The sequence below is a fragment of the Theropithecus gelada genome, chromosome 2, assembly GCF_003255815.1.
Source record: "Theropithecus gelada isolate Dixy chromosome 2, Tgel_1.0, whole genome shotgun sequence".
Lineage (NCBI taxonomy): Eukaryota > Metazoa > Chordata > Mammalia > Primates > Cercopithecidae > Theropithecus > Theropithecus gelada.
In genome coordinates this window covers 21,383,287-21,395,337 of record NC_037669.1, presented here as the reverse complement: position 1 = coordinate 21,395,337, position 12,051 = coordinate 21,383,287, and the positions used below count along the sequence as shown (strand labels likewise).

Sequence of the window (12,051 nt, the reverse complement as noted above, 5' to 3'; positions counted from 1 at the left end):
TGGTGGGAATGAAAATTAGTTCAACTATTGTGGAATACAATGTGGTGATTCCTTAAGGATCTAGAACCAGAAATACCATTTGACCCAGCAATCCCATTTTTGGGTATACACCCAAAGGAATATAAATCATTCTACTATAAAGACACATGCACATGTATGTTTATTGCAGCACTATTTACAATAACAAAGACATGGAACCTACCCAAATGCCCATCAATGATAGACTGAATGAAGAAAATGTGGTACATATATACCATGGAATACTATGCAGCCATAAAAAGGAATGAGATCATATCCTTTGCAGGGACATGGATGAAGCTGGAAGCCATCATTCTCAGCAAACTAACCCAGGAACAGAAAACAAAACACCACATGTTCTCATTAATAAGTGGGAGTTGAATAGTGAGAACACATGGACAAAGGAAGGGGAACAACATAAACCAGGGCTAGTTGGGGAGTGGGGGCCAAGGGGAGGGAGAGCATCAGGACAAATAGCTAATGCATGTGGGGCTTAAAAACTAGATGATGGGCTGATAGGTGCAGCAAACCACCATGGCACATGTATACCTATGTAACAAACCTACACATTCTACACTTGTATCCTGGAACTTAAAGTAAAAGTAAATAAATAAATAAATAAATAAATAAAAATTAAAAGTGCTATTCCAGTGAGCAAATGAATGATAACTAAGCAAAACAGCCTTCTTGCTGATATGGAGAAGGTGTTAGTGGTCAGAGTGGAAGATCAGAGCAACCATAACATTCCCTTAACCAAAGCCAGATCCAGAGCAAGGCCTCACTCTTTTCAATTCTGTGAAGGCTGAGAGAGGCAAGGAAGCTTCAGAAGAATAGTTGGAAGATAGCAGAGGTTGGTTTATGTAGTTAAGAAAAGAAGCTATCTTCATAACGTAAGCAAGTACTGATGCAGAAGCTGTAGCAAGTTGTCTAGAAGATCTAGCTAAGATAATTTATGAAGGTGGCTACATGGAATGAAAGATTTTTAATGTAGATGAAGCAGCTTTCTACTGGACAAAGATGCCACCTAGAACTTCGATAGTGAGAGAGAAGTCAATACCTGGCTTCAATGAAGGACAGGCTGAATTTCTTGTTATAGGATAATGCAGTTAGTGACTTAAGTTGGAAGGCAATGCTTATTTACCGTGCCAAAAATCCTAGGGCCCTTAAGAAACATGCTAAATCTACTCCACTTGTGCTCTATAAATGGAACAAAAAGTCTGATGGCACCACATCTGTTTACAGTATGGTTTACTGAATCTTTTAAGCCCATCTTTGACACCTACTGCTCAGAATTTTTTTTTTTTCAAGTATTACTGCTCATGGGCAATGCATGTAGCCACCCAAGAGCTCTGATGGGGATGTACAAGGAGATTAATGTTGTTTTTGTGTCTGCCAATACAATATTTATTCTGCAGCCCATGGAGTAAGGAGTAATTTCAACTTTTAAGTGTTGTGATTTTAGAAATACTTTTCATGCAGCTGCCATAGATAGTGATTTCTTTGATGGATTTAGGCAAAGTGAACTGAAAATCTTCTGGAAAGGATTTACCATCTAGATGGCACTCACAACACTCATGACTCAATAGGTGAGGTCAAAATACCAACATGAATAAGGGTTTGGAAGACGTTGATTCCAACTCTCATGGATGACTTGGAGGGGCTCAAGACTTCATTAGAGGAAGTAACCACAGATGTGGTGGAAATAGCAAGAGAACTAGACTTAGAAGTACAGCCTGAAGATGAGACTAAATTACTACAATCTCATAATAATACTTGAATGAATAAGAAATTTCTTCTTATGAATGAACAAAGAAAGTTGTTTCGTCAAATGGAATCTACTTCTGGTAAAGATGCTGGGAACACTATCGAAATGACAGTAAAGGATTTAGAATATTACATAAACTCAGTTGATAAAGAAGTGACAAGATTTGAGAGGATTGACTCCAATTTTAAGAGAAGTTTTAGATAAAATGTTATCAATAGCATTATATATTACAGGGAAATCTTTTGTGAAAGAAAAATTCAATTAATGGGGCCAAATTCATTGTTGTCTTATTTTTATGAAGCTGCCACCATTCCCTCAATCATCAGCAGCCATCATTCTGATTAGTCAGCAGCCATCAACTGGGAGGCAAGACCCTCCAGAAGCAGAAAGATGATGACTTGCTGAAGGCTCAGAGTATTGTTAGCATTTTTTAGCAGTGAAGTATTTTAAAATTAAGGTATATACCTCTTTTAGATGTGATGTTATTGCACTTTTAATAGACTACAGTATAATGTAAACATAACTTTTATATGCACTAGGAAACAAAAAAATATGTGACTTGCTTTACTGGGATATTTGCTTCATTGAGCTTTTATGTGATCTGGAACCAAACCTGTAATATATCAGAGGTATGCCTATAATTGAAACCATGAGAGTGGCTGAGATTATTCTGGGAGAATCTGTAGAGCAAGAAGAGCAGTGAGTCATTTCTAAATGCAATGAGACGTACTTAGAGTAATAGTCTCTCTGTTTTACCCATGAGGAAATTGAGGCCTGGCACCAGAGAGATTTTGGGATTTTCCTATATAGCTAAGGAGGGGAAACTGGAACTTGAAACTAGGTCTCCTGATTCCAAGTCACTATTCCTTCTATCATATTGATCTCAAAATAACAATCCTAATTTAGGGGAAACTTGCAGGCAATTTGCTTTAGAATGCCCCTGGAGAATAATCCAATTATTGGTATGATATGTCTTTTTTGTCTGAATTCTGTAGAAACAAATTTATCAATTATTTTATCCACATGTTTACATTGTTCTAGGATGAGAATTACTATAAATACATCAGATAAAAAATTCTTTGATTCTAAGTCCATGGCAGGTTTATGTAAAACTCTGCAAATCTATAACTTTGATACCTTTGTAAAATGATTGGCAGATCAAGTCTGTTATTTGTGCCCATTAAGAGCATAGGAACTTTTTGTGCATGTAAGCAGACTGAATGTCAGGGTGTTGCAATAGTCGCAAAACAAACTTGGTATCATTAGTACTTGTTTTAATCACTTGTCTAACCATAGAGAATAGTAACATGGATTCTACCGTGTTAGGGCAGTAGTGGTCTCTATGAAATAAGTTTTATTTACTCCTTAATAACTGTTGTTAACTCAGTCATTTTTATGTCTTTGTTTTCCTTAGAAACTGACTTATGCAAAGGAAACTGTAAGCAGGTGAGTGTTTCTTTTTCCCAAAATTCATGTTTGGCAACACAGGTGTGCCATAACCTAATTCAAGACTCACCCCAAATTTAATGGTGCCTTTCTATTTTCTTGCCAGTTTGCAATGACCAGGCCTGTGGATAAGTCCCAAATATTTTTCCTCATTCCCAAGCCACCTTTATTTCCAGACCGCCACCACAGCCACTGTGCGCATTTGCTGTCTGACCTTATTATGAGGCAAACTTGCTCCTCTCTTAGATAAGAAAACAGATTTATGGCTTATATGGAATGACCTATTATTGTCGAGGTTTAAAGGCTAATGATGAAATTGTTCTGAAATGGTACACCACAGTTGAGGATACTTTATTAAATGATGGGTGGTGCTATGGATCAATTTATTGACTATTGACGATTATGTTCTTGAAACTTAGGAATAGCATAACCTTGATGAATCTATCAGTATTTTGATTCTTGACTCTGTTCACCATGGGCTTGGGGCTAAGGTAATTTCTGGCTTCTGGGAAGTATCAGTACAAAAAAGATCACAGAAGGTAAGGGATTTTGAGCCTATAGGGGCTAAAGCTTTCCAATTCTATTCATCATCAGAGTATCTAAATTGTAATAGCATGTGGGTGGTTATATAGGAAAGCACCACTAGAGCATGCAATCCAGGTCACAGTCCAGAATTTTGCCTCAAATTAGAGGGAAGGACAGATTGAAAAACCAAGTAGGTGAGTCAGTGTCCAGAGATCCAATCTGGGCATCAGAGTCAGGGCAAAACCATAAATGGAATATATATGTGGGTGGTAGTGGGGTGTATCCAGGTTTCAAATCAAACACAAGTAAATAGGAAAGAAGTGGGACTCTGTGTGGTATTATTCATACAGCCAATGGCACTGAGTCTATACCAGGGTGTGGGATGATTGAATATTTACTTAAATATGGGGTCATGTGGTCTCTTGGGTGTGGTTTATTCTGTTTTAATTTTTATATTTATTTATTTGGAGACAGGGTCTTGATCTGTCACCCAGGCTGGAGTGCAGTGGCATGATCACAGCTCACTGCAGCCTCGAGCTCGCAGGCTTAAGTGATCCTCCACTTCTGCTGCCCAAGTAGTTGGGACTACAGGCACAAACCATCATGCCCAGCCAATTTTTTTGTATTTTTTGTAGAGACAGGGTTTTGCTATGTTGCCCAGGCTGGTTTTGATCTCCTGGGCTCAAGCAATTGGCCCGCCTCAGCCTCCCAAAGTGTTGGGATTGACTGCAGGCATGAGCCACTATGCCTGTCTGTGTGTGGTTTCTTCACCACAGAGAGGCAGCGCTCAGAGATTCCTTGTGATTGCCACTGCAACAGACAGTGGATCAGTAAATCTACGGTTGTAATGATAGAACTAGAAGGAACCTTAGAGGTCGCTTCATCCAACTTTCACAGTCTATTGGCTCAATTAACTTCTCTAAGATCTCTTTAAGTTCATTGTGCCCGAAGCTATATCAATCATTTCCTCATAAATCTGTTTTTTTCTAGGTTCCTCTTATCAGTGAATGAATGGCATTATCATCCATCTAGTTGCCCATATTCTTTTCTCTTGCTTTCTCCCTTCTCTTCTCCTATTTTCTAATTATCTCTTGATTCCATCCATTTGTCTCTGACCCCACAGTCCCTACACTAATTCGTATAATCAACACTTATTTCCTCGTACAGAGGCTTGCCAAGAGTTCTCTCTACTTCCCTCTGAGCCCTCCTCACCACCCCGGCCAGAAATCTTCAAAAGAATAAATTTGATCACGTGCCTCTCCTCTGTAAGACAATTTAATAGTTCCTCATTGCTTTTAAGATCAAAATTAACATGACCCGCAAGGCTCTTCACAGTTAGGCCTGTGCCCAGCCTCATCTGTCTCAGTTTCCTTCTCAAACTCTATGGTTTAGCCACAGTTTTTCAGAGTAGTCTTGAGCCATTGTGTTTCCATATTTGTTGCCTGACTAACATTATCAAACATGTAATAGCATTTTAACATTTATTGATTGCTTACAGTATACTAGATACTTAACATATATTAATTTATTTAATCCTCTGAGTTTAAGCCTCTGAATTATGTACTTTTACTATCTTTATTTGATAGACGAAGAAACAGTATTAGAGTTTAAATAACTCAAGGTAATCCAGCTTATTTGATTCTTAAGCATCTGATTTTTAACCTCTATTAATACTGCCTTTTACTGTGTAAAATATGTTACCTCACTTAATTATTACAACAACAACAACCAAAAACCTAAGTTAGTAATACTCTTACAGGAATCCAAAATATGAATAAAATCAGTAATGCATACAAATCAGTAACTGCACAAAATACCTAAAGCCTGACTCTTCTTGAAAAATCTACCATGTAGCCTTTAGCAGGTTTCTGCCGGATCCTAATGAATGAATAAAAATGGATCTTACTCATTTTTGTAACCCTAATAGGTAACAATCTTGAGGAAATGCACTGTTTTAGGATTTGTTGTAAGCTCTACATTAACTAGCACCAAATGTGTATGTAGTGTAATCTTAATATGTACAGTTTGTATTGCTTTGGTTGACTTTGTTTAACCAATCAGACCAATATCAAAACATGCTTGTGTTCATAGTGTACATATGTGCACACACACCCATACATAGAGAGAGGGAAGAGAAGTCAATTCCAAGGATAATTTTTTAAAAATTTAGCTTTTATTTTAGATATAAAGGATACATGTGTAGGATTGTTACATGGGTATATTGGACTCAGGTAGTAAGCAGAGTACCCAATATGTAGTTTTTCAGCCCACACCCACCTGCCCTCTAGTAGTCCACAGTGTCTATTATTCCCATGTTTATACCCGTATACGCTCAGTGTTTACCTCTCCCTTATAAGTGAGAACATGCAGTATTTGGCTTTCTGTTCCTACATTAATTCACTTAGGATTATGGCCTCCAATTCCATCCAAGTTGCTGCAAAGGACATGAGTTCATTCTTTTTCCTGGTTGCATAGTATTCCATGGCATATATGTACCATATTTCCTTTATCTAATCCACCATTGAGATGGCCACCTCGATTGATTCCATGTTTTTGCTGTTATGAATAGCTAGTGATGAACATGCGAGTGCATGTATCTTTTTGATATAATGATATGGGATTGCTGGTTTGAATGGTAGCTGTGTTTTAAGTTCTTTGAGAAATCTCCAAACTGCTTTTCACAGTGGCTGAACTAATTTACATTCCTACTAATAGTATATAATCATTTCTTTTTCTCTGCAACTTCATCAACATCTGTTGTTTTCTGATTTTTTAGTAGCCATTCTGACTCGTGTGAGATGGCATTTCATGGTAGTTTTGATTTGCATTTCCCTGAGTATTACTGATGCTGAGTATTTTTTCATATATTGACCTCATATATGTCTTCTTTTGAGAAGTGTCTGTTCATGTCCTCTGCCTACTTTTTAATGGGGTTATTTGTTTTTTGCTTTTTGAATTGTTTAAATTCCCTATAGATTCTGGATATTAGACTTTCGTCAGATGCCTAGTTTGTGAATATTTTCTCCCATTCTGTAGGTTATCTGTTTAGTATGTTGATAGTTTCTTTTGCTGTGCAAAAGCGCTTTAGTTTAATGAAGTCCCACTTGTCAATTTTTGTTTTTGTTGCAATTGCTTTTGGGGCTTGGTCATAAATTCTTTGCCAAGACCAATGTTGAAAAGGATATTTTCTAAGTTTTCTTCTAGAGTTTTTTTAGTTTGAGGCCTTACATTTAATTATTTAATCAAATTTTAGTTAATTTTGGTATATGATAAAAGGTAGGGTTCTAGTTTTTTTCTTCTACATATGGCTAGCCAGTTAGCCCAGCAGGATTTATTGAATGGGGAGTCCTTTCTCCATTGTTCATTTTTGTCAGCCTTGTTGAAGATCAGATGGTTGTAGATGTGCAGCTTTATTTCTGAGTTTTCTATCCTGTTCCATTGGTCTATGTGTCTGTTTTTGTGCCAGTACCATGCTGTTTTGGTTACTGTAGCCTTATAATTTAGTTGGAAGTTGGATAGTGTGATGCCTCTGGCTTTGTTCTTTTTGCTTAGGATTACTTAGGCTATTTAGGCTCTTTTTTGATTCCACAAGAATTTTAAAGTAGTTTTTTTCTAATTCTGTGAAGAATGACATTGCTAGTTTGATAGGAATAGTATTGAATCTGTAAATTGCTTTGGGCAGTATGGCCATTTTAATGACATTGATTCTTCCAATCCGTGAGCATGAGACTTTTTTGATTGATTTAGCTTTGGGTGTGGCCAAGATGGCCACACTGTAAATTTTGCAAAGGCTATGTTTCCATGTTAATTAGTCATGGATACATGCTAAGTACATTTTGTTTCAACAGATTCTGTGTTACTACACCCTGACAGTAACACAATATTCCTGAAAACCTAACTTCAGACCTTACTGGATTTCATCATTCAAAGAGAAAAATGTATATCTGTGCTGTTTTCCTGCTAAGAGATGTATTTCTTGCATAATGTATCAACTACTAAATACCTGATCACAGTGCACCTCATTCACAACTACTAGGAGGTGATTAGAGAAGGAGGGGGGAATGAATGAAAGTCTGTTAATTGGTTAAAGCAGAATGGGTTTTCTCTGGAGCTGCCCCAAATTGATTATCTCATTCATTTCCTTGGGTTCTCCTGCCTGCTGATTCAAACTGTCCCATCTTTCTGTGCATCAGCTGGAAACAAACACCTTCTTTCTCTCTTTCACCATCCCAACTCCCAAGAGGAATTTTTAAAAAGAAAGATAAAATGATTCTGCCCATGTGAAGAGAAAGTCTTTCATCATAAGAACTAGCCTATAATGCAGCACATGCCATCAGAAGCTAGACTGGTAATGCAATGCACATACAGTGTGAGTATATATATCTACAAATGTTGAGGCAGTACAATTTCCAAGCATTCAAAGTACTGATATGCACTTGCATGTTAAAATATCATAAAGATGCCAAAGAATAGAGAGATGACACTTTTTCTTCCTTATCTTGTCATAGAGTTAGGCTGGTAGACTTCATGGTAGACCACTGTAAGAGGTAGACCATCATTTAGTTTTCTGGATTGGATATTGAAGCATGCCATTTCACTCTAAATCTGGGCCTACTAACTAAAAATACTAATATATCAGCAGTTACTTAGAATATTGTGAAAAGCTTCTTACTCACAAGAACAGACAATGATGTTTGCCCTTTTAAATGGTTTAGAATAACCATACTCAATAATCACCTAATTAGAGTCATTTTAAATAAAATTAAAAATATTAGCTAATACTAATGTAGAAGTTATAGGCCAGACATTGTTCTAGTACTTTATTACTTGTATTAATTTACTTAATCCTCTAAACAATATAGTGAGATAGGTGTTGATATTATCTGTCTCTTAAAGAGAAGGAAATTAAGGCATAGAGAGTTTAAGGGACTTGTCCAAGGTCACAAAGCCAGTGTTCAACCCCTATGCTATAATGCATATGTATTTAAATTATTAGAATATTTTACATCATTCAGAGATTTAAAAAATTGGTTTTCTTTGTTGTGCATATGTGTGTGTGAATGAGAAAGACAAACATGAAGAATGAAAAAAAGTATTTAAATGGTTGCTATAATTTACATACTAAAAGCCCAGACTTCATCACTACAATGGCACTTGTACCCCCTAAATCTATCAAAATTTATAAAAATTTAAAATTAAAAATGATATTATGAACTTTTGTATAGATCTTTGTACCAATTTCAAAATCTTATCTGCTGAAATTCAAAGGAGCTAACTTCAAATGAATAAAGATTTAGAAAGTAGCTACTTTATATTAGACAGACTTCTCCATGATAATGTTTCTTAAACCATCAGTTGTCAGCATATTGAATATGTACCATGTGGCCTGGCTGTGAGTCCATGCAAAGAGGCAGTATAGGAGAGAGACAGAGCTGTAGACAGGAGAGAAATTGAAATTTTAGTGTTTGTCTTATTAACAACTTGTGCTAAATCTTGGTCATTTCACTTTATAGAAAAATGTCTGTTTTTCAGGCTTTAGGAAAGCATCAAATGATCAGGAATAGGATTCCTAGAAGAGCAGGAAGTCCACATCTTTCTGTGTCTGTAGCACATTCAGTGAGAGCAGGGGCAGAACACACTGATCCCTGTGTGTGTTTCTGTCAGGGATATGGCCTAGTGTGGGGTTATCCTTTTGGTGCACACTGGCAGTACTCTTGCGGCAAAGATGGACCAGTAGAGGCATGGTGGTGATACTCCCTGACCTCTTATGAAACGACATATCCTGAACCCTACCATCATCCCGTACACGTTGGCATTTATAGACATATAGAGCTTTACATTTTAACAAGATTTTTTACATTTAATTGTCACAATTACCCTATGAAATCTTTACAGAGTGAAATTCTCCGACGTTCACACAACTTAGTGAGACTTGTTTACAATTCCAATCATTAAGTGACAGAAAAATGGAACTATCAAATTAGTTAACAGTCTCCGGGACATTCTAGCAATGTCAGCAAAAAGAAAATTAATTTGATGGTTTGTGGTTTATTAGAAAGCAAGAATTCAATAATGGTTCTATTTTTTTTTTGCAGTTTTGTTTCTTTGAAAAAAGGTTAAATTATGAAATATCTCAGACATAGAGACAAACATTAAGCCTTCTCTGACTCTGGCCCTCTCAAACTTGTGCTCCAGGAGATAATGGTAACTGCAGTAAGCAGATGGCATTGGAAGTGCATTGAAATCCTGTGTGCACAGCTAGGACAAGGTAGAAAGTGCTAGGCACAGATTTTGAGTCTGTCCTAAATATACATGAATTTGTTTAATGCCTACCCAAGATATTTATGCACTCTTCTTTTGCCATTCAAATAATTTCGGTGTATTTTTGTTGTTTATATTGATAAATAGATTTAGTTTCTTGAATATTAGAATTTGTTTACCTATAAAAATATTGATTCACTGGATTCATTAAAACAATGAGTCTCTTTTAATGGAAAGTTCTCTACTCTCTGGGAAGGTTTACTAAGAATAGCACTGGACTGGGAGTCAAGAGACCTTTTCTTTTTGCTTCTACCTGGCTACTTTGATTTTGGATAAATGACTCAAACAATCTGATGCAATGTTTTTTATCTATAAACTGAGAAGATAGAAGACAACTCATATTTATGATGCCATCTCTACGTGAATGTCAAGTAGACATTTCAAACTCAACACATCCACAACTGAACTCTTGGTTCTCCCATGCCCCCAACCCAATTAACTCTGCTTTTCTATTGGTGGCAATTTTATCATGTCTGTCATTGCAGAACAAAACTTTGTGATCATGCTTTATATTTCTGTTTCTTCCACACCTCACATCCAATCCATCAAGAAATTCTGTTGCCTGTAGATTCAAAATATATCTCGAATCTGATCACTTTTCACCATCTTCACTGCCACCACCCTAGTCTGAGCCACCAGCATCTTTTATTTTTATAATAGCTTCTTAACACATCTAACCCTTTCCCAACTACAGTACATTTTCAACACAGCAGCCAGAGTGATTTTTTATTTTTCTTATTAGTCTATATATTTGTCAGCAAAGGGAATTTTAACGTTTGCTTAAAACAGTGTTTATCAAACTTTTCTCCCAAAGTCCTCAATGGCAGAAAATATGGGCAGTATAGCTTGGAGTTTTTTTTTGGTTTGTTTTTGCAAATCCAAACTTCCTTTTCTTTTCTTAAGACTTCATGCACTCTTTTGTATTCTGCTATGTAGTGTATCAGTACGTATTTTATGTGAATTGATTTATTTCCTCAAATATCACACAAAATGGAAGCTTTAGAAATGGAGCCAAGTCTATTCTATGGCTTCTGGCAATCTACTGTATACTCTGAGTGTGTGTACCATGTTGGAAAGAGTCTTAGAACAAACAAACTTATGGGGTTTATTCAAAAACTTTCAATGAAAACAAAACACCTTCATCATATAGTTATTCTACTATAAAATGATATATTATTTCCTAAAAATCACTGGAAATCATGTGATAAAAACTACAGGGGCAATGGGAATAATAAAGTTAGGGGCACAATACCCAGAAACTGTCAACAATACATTTTTTTTAAAAAAAGGAACCTAGTGGTTGGCACGGTGGCTCACGCCTGTAATCCCAGCACTTTGGAAGGCTGAGGCAGGCAGATTACTTGAGATCAGGAGTTCAAGACCAGCCTGGCCAACATGGTGAAACCCCGTCTCTATAAAAACACACAAAAAAGTTAGCCAGGCATAGTGGCGTGCACCTGTAATCCTGGCTGCTCAGGAGGCTAAGGCAGGAGAATAGCTTGAACCTTAGAGGCGGAGGTTGCGGTGAGCCAAGATTGCGCCATGGCACTCCAGCCTGGGCAACAACAGAGTGAGACTCCATCTCAGAAACAAACAAAAAAGGAACCTAATAAAAATGGTGGCACAGTTTACATGTCCCATGTGGTTAAGAAATACACAAATACCATAATAAATATGTCACTTAACCTTGATGAATTTCTGACATTTGTTTGTAAAACTGGACATTGGAAAGATTGTAGCTTATAAATTATTGTAAAGTGATGGAAGGAGAATTATCTGAAGAAGAACGGAAAGTTGTAACACCATATGAGGGTGGGTGTGGTTCATAACCCATGGGTGAACTGAGGTAGCTGAAGATGTCTGAAGTGTCGGGCATGAGAGTGCTTGGTGTATTCCAACGTGGCCTCTCTTCATCTGGGTGCAGTTTTGTTTATTCATCTAGCATTTCTCACAATGAAATTGAGTATAGGTAAAGG

General features: G+C 36.8%; 1 protein-coding gene across 1 annotated transcript in view; it reads left to right on the top strand.

The window, feature by feature from the left end:
• The window catches only part of IMPG2 (interphotoreceptor matrix proteoglycan 2), a 99,163-nt gene that overhangs the window by 26,403 nt on the left and 60,709 nt on the right, over positions 1–12,051 (top strand). The window contains exon 4 of the mRNA XM_025376459.1: positions 3,198–3,229. Within this exon, the coding sequence (XP_025232244.1) occupies positions 3,198–3,229 (32 nt within the window). The remainder of the gene's footprint in view (positions 1–3,197; positions 3,230–12,051) is intronic.